This window comes from Drosophila eugracilis, unplaced genomic scaffold (assembly GCF_018153835.1).
Source record: "Drosophila eugracilis isolate 14026-0451.02 unplaced genomic scaffold, ASM1815383v1 contig_2088, whole genome shotgun sequence".
NCBI classification, from domain to species: Eukaryota; Metazoa; Arthropoda; class Insecta; order Diptera; family Drosophilidae; genus Drosophila; species Drosophila eugracilis.
In genome coordinates this window covers 6,582,150-6,598,011 of record NW_024572964.1, presented here as the reverse complement: position 1 = coordinate 6,598,011, position 15,862 = coordinate 6,582,150, and the positions used below count along the sequence as shown (strand labels likewise).

General features: G+C 35.9%; 1 protein-coding gene across 1 annotated transcript; it reads right to left on the bottom strand.

The window, feature by feature from the left end:
* Nucleotides 1-231: 231 nt before the first annotated feature.
* On the bottom strand, nt 232-2,059 carry LOC108107593 (trihelix transcription factor ASIL1). Its single transcript, XM_017215156.1, has 4 exons — nt 1,693-2,059; nt 1,106-1,494; nt 875-1,002; nt 232-813 (listed from the first exon to the last, which is right to left on the bottom strand). Exons 1-4 carry the CDS (start codon nt 1,924-1,926, stop codon nt 422-424), a joined length of 1,143 nt encoding a protein of 380 aa, XP_017070645.1. The 5' UTR covers nt 1,927-2,059; the 3' UTR covers nt 232-421.
* Between the last annotated feature and the right edge of the window lie 13,803 nt (nt 2,060-15,862).

Sequence of the window (15,862 nt, the reverse complement as noted above, 5' to 3'; positions counted from 1 at the left end):
GTAGTTGCTAGTGATGTGCAATGCGGCAAATAGAAAGTATCGGCGGCGAGTAAACGTTTAAGAAATACGTATATATTTTTAAAAAATAATATATATTAAATAAGAATATTTTACACTTTACTATTAACTATATTGAATTCAGAAAAATGTATTGTAACAAAAAAATGTTTGATCTACCAAAAATACATAATGTATACAAGAAAAGTTGTTTTCAGAAACCAAATTCTTAAATTTGTATTTTTTCTTCTTTTTATTTAATTTACATGTTAAATATAGATATCTACTATAATTTGTGTGACCGTTATATATTTCCTCGATTTATTAAAAAATTACTTTAGTAGATTTTAAGAGGTCAAGTTTTCCGAAAAACTTTGAATTTTATATTCTCAGAAAGTACAAACTATAACACTTATAATTAATTTTAATGATTTTTCTGTTTAAATAAATGAACTATGTCTTTGTGGAATGAGTTGAGCTCCACAAGCGCTTCCTTCATAACCTGCAGCTTCTTTCGTTCGATATTTAGTTTCTCCTCCTCTATTTCAAGGATTCTTTCAGAATAGCTAACCGGTATTTTCCTTTTGGTTCGATATTTTGGAATAGGCAAAGGCGAACTCTCTTCCAGCTGATCCTCCACTTCATACTCTTCGTCCTGGGTATCTGTGAGATTGGGAGAGGAAGACCGTCCTCTTTTTCTGACTGCCTTCGTAACCAATTCAATTTCATCCTTTTGGTCCTCTGCCATGGATTCATCGTTCATCGAAGCCATTTCTTCATTATCCGATTCTTCCCGATCGCTAAAAAGTTGTTCCGCTAAAAAACAAAGTTCAATTTTTTCTCTTTTTACATAAACAATTCTGCGATATCGACTTACCTGGATTATCGCACATAATTTCTTCAAAGACATCTACGGCTTTTGTGCCAATTAGAAGAGCTTGAAGCCTGTGAAAGTGTTCCCATTTGGATGGTATTCCGGTTTCACGAAGTCTCTCAGCTTCAATACTGTAAATTAAAAATATCTTATTGAATATTTGTATAACTTACATAACTCACTTCAAGTCAAAACAAATAATATATGCAAACCTCAATGCCATGTGTTACTTACCGATACTTTCGCGACATGTTATCCATTTTCGTTTTAAGTTCGGTATGACTCGGCCCAAACTGGCTCATCTCTTTGGCCATCGCCTTATAGATAAGAACATTCTTTGACTCGCCGCGAAAATCCTTTAAATGTTGCGCCCACAATTGCAATAACATTTTCTCAGCATCCTTTTTCCAGACATGACGTTCCGTTTTCGTGTAGTAGTCCTCAAATTTATCCTGTCGTCCTTGGGATCTGGGCTTTGGAGAAATGCCATTATTTCGATTTACCGGCTCAACGGTTTTATTTGAGGGCCGCGAACTCCCCGACTGGGAGTCATCATCGTCTAGAAGGACGTGCAGTGGTCTTTTAGATCGCGGTCCTGGCCTGCGACGTTCCATCATCGATTCCTGAAAATTGTATTTCAGTTAATTCTTGGTTTATTTTAATTAATTTTAAAACTTAATAAGTTAGAAAAATTTCAGCGTGGTAGCCTCATAAGTGACTTCAAATGTGTACATAAGAAACATGTGGACAACACAAATAGCAAACTAGCAAAAAGGTTCTAGGCATGTTTAACCCAAAATATCTTCCATTTAGAGACTCACTTCAACAGACTGGGGATCATCCGCCAAAAACACAGTTTCGTAGAATTTCTCGTATTCGGATTTTGGCGGGAACGTGTGCTGCCCCTGGGCGGTTGTAGTGGCGTTCTCGACTGCAAGACTTTTATTGTTATTGCTTAGGGCAATCCTTTTGCTCCTTGGGCCACTGATTGTTTTCCGAGAACTTGAGGAAATCTTCGTAGCACTAGAGATATCTCCGCTTGCTCTAGAAGGCATTCCGATGTGCTCCTCGCTGTTTTTTATTTGCTTGCTTAAAATTGTATTATTTTATTGTAAAATATTATAAAAAATGTCCAAAAATTCGCCTCGCGCTTGTTTTCCTCACTAGAGGTGAAACAAAAATTAATTTATATTCGTTACTATCGCGGAAAGGTTTTGCAACACTGGAAGTTTATTATCGATAGATAAGCGATATATGGTAGCCCTGGATTTGGTCGGCGGGCAGCTCAAATAAAAATAGACGATTGATGTTATGTTATTGACGTTTATGTAAATGTCTTAAATGCTTTAAAATGCTTTTATTAATGAATATGAAGACCTTAAAGAATATTCAAAATGCTCAAGATTTCTTTATATTTGGTTGCTTATGAACATATTAAAGAGTTGTTTTAAATATAATAATATTTCTTTAATTTATTATGTTTTTAATTCATATGTAAATTCATGATATATTTACTTATTTATGCTAGATGCAACCCTTAAATTAATTTGATTAAACTAATGGGGTTACAATTGCCTCCGATATGTTCCTATGTAGACTTCGCACGCACTTTTAGCTAATCAAGCTGGGTCAGCAGGCATTTGCTACAGCAAAACGTATCTGTATCTGCAACTGGAAACAGCATCTGCATCTGCATCTCGAACTGGGAACGAGCCCAAGGCAGAGCGGACGACGACAATCAGCGACAATTGGCCAAAGATTGCGACTAATGGTTGGCCGACGCACGTCGTCGCATCAGACAGAAGGTGCCTGTGGGAGATTCTTAACCGGTTTCGAATGATTCTCCTGTCTTCCGAATCTTGCAGTCTGCACACATAAAAAAATTTCATTAAAATCGGTCATAAACTCGATGATCTGTGTGTTACATTGCTTGTATTTATTATAACTTATATTAAATTAGATTGAGATTCTCTAAACTAAAGTTTTTTTTTCCCAAAGCTAACTACTCAATTGCAGGTTAAAGATTAACTAATTTAGGGGAAATATTACTAGAAATAATTTTAGAGGTAGACAATTTTCTAATTAATAGTAATAAACTTAATCCTTAAAACATATTCTTTATACATTTTTCTCTGTGCAAACTTCTGGCTCCTGCTTTTGGCCGGCTGCAAAATTTTGTGGCTCGTGCTTGGTGATTGCCAGCTGCTTGTGGCCAAAACTTATGGTTTAGCATTTAACCTGTCACTTAATCGAAAAAGCTGCCCTCTGCCATCCAGAAGTCTTTTTTTTAATGACGCTTGGCTCGTGCCGCAGCAGCTGTTGGAGCAAGGGGTTCCACAGGCTTCCCACTGTTAGATGTCCCAGATACCAAACATTATCAGGGCAATTTTGAAAGCAGTAAACCATCGACTAAACACTCTTAAAAATTAAGCACTTAAAAATATAACTTTATTGTTTTAACCATATAAAAGAAAGCAATTTCTATTTACTGGATATACGATTTTTGATATTTTAATCGAAAATAATTTCTTGCTATTTTATATTTCTTTCTGCTAAAAGGTTATAGTTCTATTATTATGTATATATTCTTGATTTAACATCCTGTAACCAATTTTTCATAGGAAAAGCGCAGCAGAAATGGCAATTATGATGCTATGGCTCCCTCTCAGTCCCAATTCCAAACCCAATCCGAATCCAATTCAGGCAGCAGCACATAGACACGCTGATCCAACTGTCTTGTTGATCGTAGCTTTCCTCATTGTGTCGAGCCAACTTAATTGTTTCTTGTGGTTGCTGACATTGTTTCTTTTTTTGCCATCCGTCCGGGAACCCCAATGCAGCTGAAAAAAAACGACAACTGTGGCCATGACTTTGTGCAACGGGCAACATCACAGCCACTGTAAAGCACTAGGAGAAAATAAGTATTTTATTAACTAGATTTTAATAATTTGTAAAACTAGAATAAGGAATGTTAAATGGGTTAACTTTTAAGCCAAGTTATAAAGAAAAGAAAATAGTAATCTTTTAAGAAGGCGAAACCATTTTTTCTCTAAGTGCATTAACATTAACAACTTGCCAATGGCCTCATGGCATCATTATGAGACTGGCTCCAAAGTTGAGACTGGGCGAGACCTTATTTGTTTGCCGCATCATTTAAGTTAAAGCCCGTGCAAATGTCGCATTGTTGTCCGTTGCCTGTTGCATGTTGCATGCGGCCAGTTGCTCGTTTGCTGTTGCTGGCCTACGCGTTTTGTTGCATACAATTGATGGCAAGAAGAAGACAATTAAATGAGGATTCATAGGATTTTAAAAGGGAAAAGGTAAAAGATACTTTTATATGTTTTATATTTTTATTTTTAGAATAGAAAAATTTTTAATATTAGCATTAACTCTTTGTTTCATAAAATATAAATTTGTAGTTTTTTTAAAGGAAAACTTAAGTTTCGTTATATTTTCTTGTCGTGTATTGATGGCATTGCCCAATCCGTTGGATGTGCCTGCTGGCGCTTGATTGCAGGTTGTCATGGGCTCGGCGCACTCGACGCGCATCCATTCAGTCAAGACTGACTGACAGACGGCACAAATCCACACAACATATCCCCACATCCTATAGGATACCCAACGATCGGCGTGTCTCTTCAATTGCATTTATGTTGGCCATGTCCCTTTTTTGACGTGGGTCGATGTCGGTCGGTTCTTACGTTAGTTCCCCAACTGGTTTTCAGTTCAGGGTGGTTGCTTTTGGCCACAATTTGCTGGTTTGTATTATATTATTGCATTTTCCATCTCTAAATCGGCTTCAGATCTTGCTTGCAGCTCTGATGGCAGCAGGGAGTTGCATCTACACACGGGATATCAATAAACAATCTATGAAAAATATATTTTTACACAGGAAATTTAAAAGACATTAATTTTTCTCCGTGTATCAGTTCATAACTATATTGACACAAGTCTGGCCATAAAGAAACACAACTTATGTGGACGGTGTGCGGTGCGCCCGTGTGGCACCGTGTGGGTGGGTGGTGCAGCCAGATAAGATATGTACATATGCCTGCCTAAACCGAACAAAATCTGCATAAATGTGCCACAGCTGAAGCGTTCCCAACGAGGCTTAAGTGTTATTTTTCAGCCTAAAGAAGTCGCCGAAACTGCAGACTTACGGAAAAAAACGACGGGTTTCACAATAAACAGATAGTAGACATATTACTTTCACATTGCAAACTATCTTTATGAGGTCTTTGAAACTAATTTTACAAGTAAAAAATATAACAATGTATAGTTATTAAACGAAGAAACTTGTTTTAAACTCACAGTGCGATGAAGTTGTTTTTGAGATAGCAGCTACACCCAAAACTGTTTTCCTACGTGGACGTATCAATTAGGCGGACAAGCCCAACAAAATCTGGTTAACTCCGTGGGCCGAAAGCTTAACCCAATTTACCCGACCATCTCATCGCGGCACAAAAGTTCTGGGAAGAAAGGAATAACAAATAATTTCCTATGGCTATCATCTGAATCTAACTGTGAGCCACATTAAATGAGACTATCCCGCTTTAACATAGAAATCCAGGTTTAGACGGAGATTGGATGACGATCCCCAAGCAAATCGGCCGCGGTTTTCTTTATAAAGTGGTAATTCGACTTGGAGGTACCCTAATATCAGGGTGGTAAGATTTACTTTGCATTATATAACTAAAATAATAATGTTAAATTAAACAATATAACTCCAACTTTACAGAGTCCCTTATATGTACCTCTCCTCAAACACATTACTAACACTTTCACACACACTTATAGCAGATACCCAGATTATAAAATACAATTTTATATTATTAAGCAGATACCAAGAAGTTAAACTGAAAATGTTTCTGTACTTTTCCGAATACCTCAACCTTTACAAATACGGTGGGTAAAATCTAATTCGATTTGAGGAAAGTCAATTAAGCGTAGAACCCGCTTAAAACACGAAACCAATAAGACGGCTTATCAGAACGATTGAGCGTGCTCCAAACAGTTCGCGGCCAATGAAATTAATTACGAGTGTGCACTGGAAAAAATGAGTAGTTTCTTAAAAATCGTTTAAACCTTAAAGCTATGAATATTTGTACTTTCGACAAAACATCTTTAAACGAATTTTCATTAACGAAATTTGTATAGTTTCCGATGTTCAAGATGGACTACTCAGAGTCTAGAGGATTGGGTTTAAAAATTCTACATTTTCTTCAAGTGCTTGTAAGTGGAAGGGGAATGGCCGCCGACAGGGGAACAGTAGCAGTAAAAAGTTTAATGAGCTGAAAAAGAGGAAGAGGAACTACAACACCAACCACAAAATCGACCCCAAGAACAACAGAAACCAAAAAGAAGAACAAAACAAAAACAGAGAACGATCGAAAAGCGCATTTGTTTTGATTGTGCGACAAAGACAGTCACAAAGCAGAGAAAAAAGAAAGAAGAAGGAGCAGAAGTAGAAGAAACGATGGAAAACGCGACAACGGCGTATAATTTAAAAAGTTGCTGGCAAAGCAAAAAGCGCATAAAACATACAAGGAGCAAAAGAGATCGAGCACCGCCAAACAAACTGGTTTTAGACTCCCACTCACACAGGCTCATGCTTATAAAAAGACTCTCTTCTGTGAAAAGGCTTGCTTATCCGCAAAAACTCTTGTGATATTTACTTAAAATCTTCTCTTTTGCAAATTCTCTTTGGGTAAAAATACTCTTTATGTTTACGTTTGGCAAAAATGTTTACTTTAAAATTAAAAGAGTTTTCGAAAATACTAGTTTACTTTACTTAGCTTTGTTTCGCGTTTAAATTTTAAGGTTTTTAATAAGTATGTACATATATAGTTTAAGAGAAGCTTTGACGGTATATAACTATCTTTAAAACTGACCCAGACAACAATTAACTTAAATCTTTTGGCATCATATAATTTTCTACATATTACGGACACTAAGATATTCTCCAACAAAGAAAATCTTGAGTTTTCCTTCTCCAGCTGACCTAACTAGACTTTCTTTTCATTTTGTCTCCATTATTTGAAAGCTTCCTAGATCTACTTAGACAATCTTTTCCCTTGGCTGCTTTATTAGGCTGCGACACGAGCAGCAAAGTGGGTTAAATTAATAAGTTAAGGCGGTTTCAGTTTTGGCTTTCGGGTTGCAATTGGCGTCATCTTTTTAGGCTGCTTGCCAATCTCCAACTGTTACCATAGTTCCTTTTTCCTGGCTTAAATCGTGACTCGTTTTGCGTGCAGCGCCAGTTCGGTTTGGGCAGAAAAATAACAATAACAAAAACACTAAATACTGGGCACCCAAAAGATATAATTGTTCGATTGATAAAGCTGGCAGCGACCTGAGACCCGATCATGTTGGTCTAATTTATTTGCGCCTTGAAGTTTCCGCCCCTCTATTATCGCTGGCTTTTGTTTTTTGGCCAAAAGAATGCAATAAACTGGAATAAGTCAAAAGCTCTAAAGCCCCATAATAAAGTGGCACCCACGTCCACCAGGTAGTCGGACATGTATTGACCTCATAATTCTGCGGCTTAATTGATTGCTTTCAATGTCCAAATGGTGGGTGGACGAGTGGCCTTACTGTTGTTGCCGGGAAATATGTTAAATATTTTAAGAGGCCTTACTATCTGTTGGTTGATAAAGGCCTATAACTTTTGACTTCCTAAAATACGAGGCAGACGTGGCTGTAAGAGTTCAGTTTATCTCGCTTTCTTGTTTCTTTGTTTATGACGAACAGCGAACTTGAACTTTAAGTCGATTTTATATTTAATATTATATATTTATTTCCTGTAAACACAATTTATCGGTTTGTTGCAAATATCCGCTAGGGGAATATCCGCTAGAGGAATGTACGCCCAGGGGAATTTATGTGGAATTCTGTTTTTATTTGCTTAGAAACAGAAATGGAAAAATAATTGAGACTGCAACAAATACTTTCTTGCTTCGATAACATTCGGTATCATGACGTAACAAACTAATTGCATTTTTAAAAATGTTTCATAGTTTCATTTTGATTCAAAAAAACAACATTTTCAGCATGATGTAGAGCTTAAACCAGATCTAAAACTATAGAATTTTCTGCTGTTCCCCATGTGTCATGTGTTTGAGAGATGCAGTGGCATCGTCCGGAGATGGCATCTTGTCACTACCCAAGAGACTTAGACTTGTGGAACTGCATCGCATCGCATCGCCTGTCACTAAATTGACCCATTTCGGAGCTTAAGGCGATGCCACAAAAGATGCGGCAATGGAAAAACAAAATGAAAGAGAGGAAAACCAGACTGACGGGCTTAGAGGCAGAATCTTGGGAATGGCAATGGGGGAGGCAAGTCTCAACCAGTTGCACTGACTTGTGCATGTTGCTACAAACTGCAACCGATACATGCCACATGAAACATGAAGGCATTCTTTTTGGGGGCAACTCCGGTAACTCTCCATCCCAAGTTCTCCGACTGACCATTGCATTCTTATCTTAATATGCACATTTCTTCTTCGTGCTTCTGGTTCTTTTGGATCTCCGGATCTGAAGAGAACCTTTACGTGCGTTGCTTACTTACGAGTATTTCTCTTCTTTGCTTCCCTCCCCGCGCCTTTCTTTTCCTCATTAGCAACCCAAGTAACGGTGAACATTGTTGTCGGTTATGCAATGCCATATAGGATGGCAGTGCTCTCGATACAGTTAAGGCCAAGAAAATAGTATTCTATTCGTGTAAAATATTATTACATTATCAGCGGAAAAATTTATTTGTTTTCTTCTTAAATTATAATATACTATCATAATACTAATTTAATTTAAAGATTCAGAAAACTTTATAACTTTCAAAGAAAATGTTTATAATTGAAGAAATGAAATACATATATAATTGAACATGAAACATTAACTTGTTTATAATAATATTCATTTTAATTCTATATTACTTATCAATAAGGTTTTCATCTCCGTTAACCCAGCTCGTATATCTCCCTCGTTTTAGTCTTCCTGTCTCTGTTGCACTCTTGATCGTTGGGTAATGACATAAATTGTCCAGTCTCCGCATCGTTTATTGACGGCTTAATTATGCTGATGAGTTCGCTTTGGCAATTATTATTATTCTGCAATTTGTAGGGCGGTAATTTTTGGTATATTTTTATAAACATTTTTATAACGAAAACAGATTCCGAGACTTTAGATAAATATTATTTACAATATGAAAAGTGAAAATCAGGCTTAATCTTAAATCTAAATCTTAAATCTTAAAACCAAAAAACTAACACGTTTTCTCATTTCAGTGAAATTTAATAAATACTTACACAAGTTTCTTACCCAATTTCATATCAAAAACTTTCATAATGTAACCCACATTTAAGCATTGATTAATAACATAACCCATTTTCCTTTTTTTTTCGAATGTATGTCAAAAAACCAAACAAATTCGCATGCCAACATAAATCATCAAGCTTTCGTATCTTTTGTTTCCCAGCCGAGACACACATTTAAGATAGATGGAAAAACATGCCACCAACTGGCCCAAAGACCGCAGAGGAGCTTACACCAAATGGGATAATCTACAAATGAAATCATAATTTTTCTGCAAAGACCAAACATACATCTTAATTATTATTATTTTTATTTTTTTTTTGGTTGAGGGTTTTGAGTTTGAGTTTTAATTTGCATAGTTTCCTGTGGCAACTAATTAACATTAATCATACGAACCACAAGCTGAAATGCTCGAAAAACCATACAAATATTCACGGTCACTCTCACTTTGAACATTAACAAAAAAATATATATGGTATATATGTTGAAAAAACCGGCAAAAATGTGTTGCCTGATTTAATGAGCCGCGAGACATTCATCAAATAATTATGAATTTGTTTTGGCCAGAGTTGAGTGAACCCTTGATTTTGGTATCTAACATACATACCTTTAGGCCTAGGCAAACTCACTCGCTGTAATTAAGCAGCGTGCTTGGAAATATGTATAAATTTGAATATAATATTCATGTATTCAGCAATGAGTCAGTTAGTAGTGTTGCTTTTTAACACAATTTTTTTAGGTGGACCCAAAAAATGAACCGGATAGCACGCGATGTTGATCTTCAGTTCCAACTTGTTTTTAATTCTTTAACTTAAATAAATCCACTTTTGCTATCTTTGAAATATTTGATCGCATTTCGATAGCCCAGAGAAGGAAGTTGTTTCAAGACTACCTTCAAGATACTAAATTTACATAATAGAAAGCCCTTTGATATTAATTAGTTTCGATAGTACGAATTCATCTTGGCATATCTAATCTTTAATGGGATGTTTGGCTTAAAAATGTTTGTCAATTTTATTTATTTTTTTTCAATATTTTCACCATGAATTTTGGTCATTTGTGTGACACAGTTTTTTGTGATTTCTCATGGCCTTACTTACTTTTCGCAATTGTTTTTTATATTCCCCATTTTTTTGTTTGTTTATTTTTAAGTCTTTAAGCTTGTTTTATGTGCGAAAGAAGTGATCGGTTGTTTTCTTAATGAACGTGGGATAGCTTTTGTTTGGGATTGCAAATTTCTAAAAGCTTGCAAGAGAGTGTGGGAAGAAATTAGAGAGTTTTCTAGTGTTGTTTTTAAAAATACTTCTACTTCTATTCGAATTACCCATAAAGTAGATTTACCCTTCATACAATACATTTCTATGCCATTCTTTTCTTTAATCGCTGCACTCGGCAATCAAGCAATTGGCCAGGAATTTCCTTTATGCTCATATGTGGCTGCAAAATATCTTTTGCTCTATGGCAAGGTATTTATCTCAAGTGGAAAGAAGAAGGAGAAGGCTAGGGGAGGCGGGGGGAAAATCTGAAAAGGTGTCAGTTGAGATTGCGATTGCACGCAAATCGAAGAATTTCCAACGTGGGAAAACGAGTTCGACATCGCCCCGAAATCAAGTCAAGCTGAAAAGCGTTAAAAGCTTAAACAAACAACTAGGGACACGGAAAGAAAATGAGATCACTTTAGATATGAAACTACTGAAACTACTTTACCAGGTTTCCAAGAGAAAATTAAGTTAGTATCATAATGCTAAAAATTGTATAGATTTTTATAATATAAAATAATATCAAAATAGATAATATCTCACTGTGCATCCATCGCAACTTTTGCAACAGGCAAATCGCTCACGCGTTGCATGAATTGCTAAAGGAAAACCACAAAAGATACGAGATACAAGATATCCATCCATCCAAAGATACATTCGATCGAGCATCGATTTCAGCTCATCTGAGACACTTTTCCTCTATTTTTTCTTTTTCTTCTTTTTTTTTTTTGGCTACGATCGAATTGTTGCAATTTCCTCTGATCGGCAATTTTCCGCGTCACCATTAGCGATCCCCAAGAGCTTCAACATCTTCTACTTACTTGGCCGGCACTTAATTGTCTATAATTATGCATTAATGAATGCATCTGGCCGAGAGCACGAAATCATGTTTGAGAATTCTTGCATGAAACGTTGCATGCTCTAGCGAATTTTCCGTTTTCCTCCTCCTCCTCCTCTTTTTTTTTTCCTATGCAGATCGCATTTGACTATTGGAAATCGATAAATTCTCAAATTGCACGCTTCGATCGCATGTCGTTGATAATGATCGCTGTTTCAAATGCTCTTCTAGCTCTTAGTCACTGGCCATGGATGAGTATAGAGGCTTAAAGGTGGTATTTTTTGAAGGCACATGGGGATGTGTGATTAGCCTGTGATTCAGGTAGTGATTTATAGAATATTTTTATGAACTATAACCTTTTCAGAAAGTAGATTAAGATAGATTTAAAGTTGGTCAAAATGTTAGATTTAAGCAGCGAATCTGCAAAGTTAAGATCTAAAGTTTAGATTCTAAACCTTTTCCTAAAATAATTTGAAATTTTAGAAACTTAAAATTCTATTTTTCCATCACAAATTTACAACAATTTTCCTCAAAACTTAGAAGCTTAAAAGCCGCTCTGGTCAACTTGGCTGTCACTGTCACTCGAAGTGGCTATGAGGCCCGCACACATTCAACCTTCTCCACTAATTGCGGCCCACACACACACATACCAACCTAACCTGGCCCAAAACCTCACCTAAGAGTGTGAGTTTGAGTACTACAATATGAGTCCCAAGTACGGGTTTGAATACGAGTATATGAGTACGAGTAAAAGTATGAGTACGAGTACACACTTGCCAGCCCGGTGGCTGGAAAAACAATTTCGAGATTTTGCACGTTGGCGACAGATTTGCATCTCTGAATATTTGCAAGCACAATAAATTGTTAGCCATGGCAAAAAGCAGCAATGTAAAGTGCATACTTTAATGCGGCATTTTGTCTATTTAATTAAATTTTGATTAATTGTCAATGCACGGCGTAACGTTCATTAGTTATAATGAAATATGGTGTGTGGGCTAGAAGGGTACGAGGTGTGTTCAAAAAGTAAGGTGACTTTTCAAATTTCGCGGGCAACATATTTTCGATTATCGTTTTTTTTGTTTTGTTATATTGGTACACTCTTCCCTAACATCTGTACCAAGTTTCAATGGAACATCCTCTTTTGTTTGGTTGTGAGAGGCGTAAAGTTACAAGTTATTTTGCGAGCTCGGCGATTTTTTGCTTTTTTCGGTCTTGGCTCGTCTGGGCTCTTCCATTGGGACGATTGGGCTTTGGTTTCGATATCATAACCATATACCCATGATTCGTCACCAGTTATGACCCTTTTGAGTAAATCTGGGTCGTCGTTGACGTCATTCAACAGCTCTTGAGCGATGCTCATGCGACGGTTCTTTTTGCTCAAAATTCAGCAATTTCGGAACAAACTTCGCTGACACACGACTCATACCCAAAACGTTTGAAAAAATTTCATGGCACGAGCCAAGCGATATACCGACATCTTCAGCAACTTCTCTGATAGTGATTCGACGATTTTCCAAAACAATTTTCGTCACTGCTTGAACGTTTTCATCAGTTGTTGACGTGCTTGGGCGTCCAGAGCGAGGCTGGTCATTGGCATCTTCCCGGCCATCTTGGAAGAGTTTGTACCACTTGTACACATTTTTTTTACTCAGAACAGTTTCACCGTATGCCACTGTCAACATTTCAAGTGTTTCAGAGCACTTAATTTTATTTTTTACACAAAATTTGATGCAAATCCTTTGATCCATATTTTTCGATAGCAAAAAATCGCCGAGCTCGCAAAACAACTTGTAACTTTACGCCTCTCACAACCAAACAAAAGAGGATGTTCCATTGAAACTTGGTACAGATGTTAGGGAAGAGTGTACCAATATAACAAAACAAAAAAAACGATAATCGAAAATATGTTGCCCGCGAAATTTGAAAAGTCACCTTACTTTTTGAACACACCTCGTACTTTGTTTCAGTTGATATGGCTTAAAGAGTGGCTCGCAGAGTTTCATAGTAAAAGGTTTAAGTTATTTATTTGATTTGTGATATAGAGAGTTATGAAATCAAAGTGGAGGTGAATAAATTAAAGGAAATTTAATAATAAATTATGGTAATAGATAGTTTTAACCTGTGGCCAGGACTGATCTTTATTTCTTAACAGCTTATTTCAGCTCACTTTGGTTCTCTTTCAAAATCAAATCTTTATACTTTATTTTTCCTTAACAAAATCCAGTTCAACCTTCTATAGCCACGATTCAAGCTGATTATTAGAAATCACTTAGCGACGCCCCGAAAAAATCGACTTTGGTCATCAATGTGACCTTTTCGACATTTGCCGTTGCCAGACTGTTCAAGTTTTCAAGCTCAAATCAACAAAATACTGCCCAGCTCCATGGCTGTTATTTTACGGCAAATGTAATTACCATAACAAATAAAAATATTCTCGCCTAATTGCCTGAAAACAAAAGTCGGCACAATGGCAAGTGAGTTATAACCTGTATGGGGTCTTGGCTAAGATTACTAGACCTTCAATTGGCAATTTTAATATGATCGTTGCGGATCAAGTCTATGCAAAAGATCAGCTCATTTTTAAAGTCAAGGTTTCATTTACCTAAAGTTTCATTTTTTGCTTTTTTGGTTGCATTTGGTTTTGTTTTTCTACGTCTTTTGGCATTCATAATAATTATTATAATTATTGATTTTAATAACAGAGCGAAAATATATTTTTAGGGTTATTAAAGTCTTTGGTAATGACTGGTAGAATTTTATTGGAACTTAACCGTAGGTGTGTTTCTTTGTAAATATTCTCAGGCAGAGAAGGAATGCAAATTAATTAGTCTTTTATTTGATTTTTATTATTTTTCTGGGTGTTGGTAATTATATTTTTTGATGTGCTGTATGGTAGGTGGTCATTTTTAGGTTGAAATAAAAATAATAACAAGTTTCGTTGTTTAAGTATCTATATTTTTAAGGTAATTATCTTGCTTAAGAAATTGGCTTTAAAAATAAATAAAAAAAGTTGAACTTTTTCAAATAATCATTAAATTTATTAATAAATAGATTGTACTTACTGATATTCCTTAAATATATAAAATCTTTAATATTTTTTACTAATTTTTAATGACAAAAATATTTAGTTCATCTTCAAGTTGATTTTTACCATCTTTTACCATTACTAAACTCGTGTACGATCTTTTTGACCTTTCAAGCCTTTTTCAGATTTGGCGTTTTGGCCATTCTCCCCACAATCTCTATATGGCCGATGGTATCTCAGCCTCTCGACTGGCCAGGCTAATCTCTGCTGGTCAATTAATGTCCGCTTCGATTTCAACTTGAGCAGATAAAACGTCAGAGATATTTTACAAAATATTTTATGTGATTTGTTGAGAGTTTTTTATAGGTTTTTTAAAAAAGTTTTTTCCTTACTTAATGGGCCGCAATTACGTTCGCCGATTGGCATTTAATTAAAACAAATATTATGGGTGGATAAAACGCACTCAAGGGGGTACTGCCCGGCTGTAGAGTTTATCTTCACGATATCGCGGATTTGACAGGTTTAGGTTTTTGTGTCTGCGTGCTGGTCAAAAATGTTTATTTATACAGTCGCCTTGTCTTTGTTTTAATCTGCAAAGATTTGCATTTCAGTCTTGGCGAATGATTTATGCTTTTTGTTGTTGTTGTTGCTGTCAGCGCCGTCGTCAAATGGATTTTCATCATTTTCTTTCTCTCTCTTTCTGTTTTCATTGAATCCGGCAGCTTATTTGCCTTTCAATCAAAGCCACTCGGGCAAAGGAAATAAGTTTACATTTGCCTGAATTTGCTGATATATATATACGAGTATCTTTTTTTTGTGCTGTTTTTTGTTTCAAGAGGCACTTCAATACGTCTTTGCAGTCAGTAAACCAGTTCCGGATTTCATATCGAAGGTCTGGGTCAGAGCCCGGAAAGTTATATAAGCCTTGTTAGAGGAATGATGAGAAAGAAGTGTCTTAGGTGATAGACAATAATTAATTATGATTAATATAAAGTAAAGAATATATTTTTGTACATCTTATAGTATGCTTTTTAGTCATAGTCTGTCAAAGTTTTATATTTTAAAATATTTCATAGTTTGCTTTACTTTTTTCAGTGATTAATAAAACTTAATTCCCATAAATAAAGGTTTCTTTAAGCTTTATTAATCTAAACATGTTACTCCCCCAATCTAAGGTTAATCCCAACAAATCTCCCCCATTTCTCACTGGTTTCTCCCAGCGAATTTCTCCCAACAAATGGATAACCATTCCGCTTAACAAGCTAAAAATTTGAAATACAAATAATATGCAAAAAAAAGTAACATAGAGATATAGATATCTCATCTATCTGTGTAAAAGCCGCACCTTTGATAACAGCATTACTTTTATTATGATGTATTTTCATGATTTCTGACACAAAACAAGCTAAACAAATTATTTTTAATTGCTACATGCTCGGCGCTTAGCAGTGCCAAGCCATTTTCGCAGAGCCTGAGGAAAGTGTGAAAACTGGAAGAAAATCTGCAAAGGCCTGCGAACGGGTATAAATAATAGAAATGTTGTCTTAGTCCGAAGATCA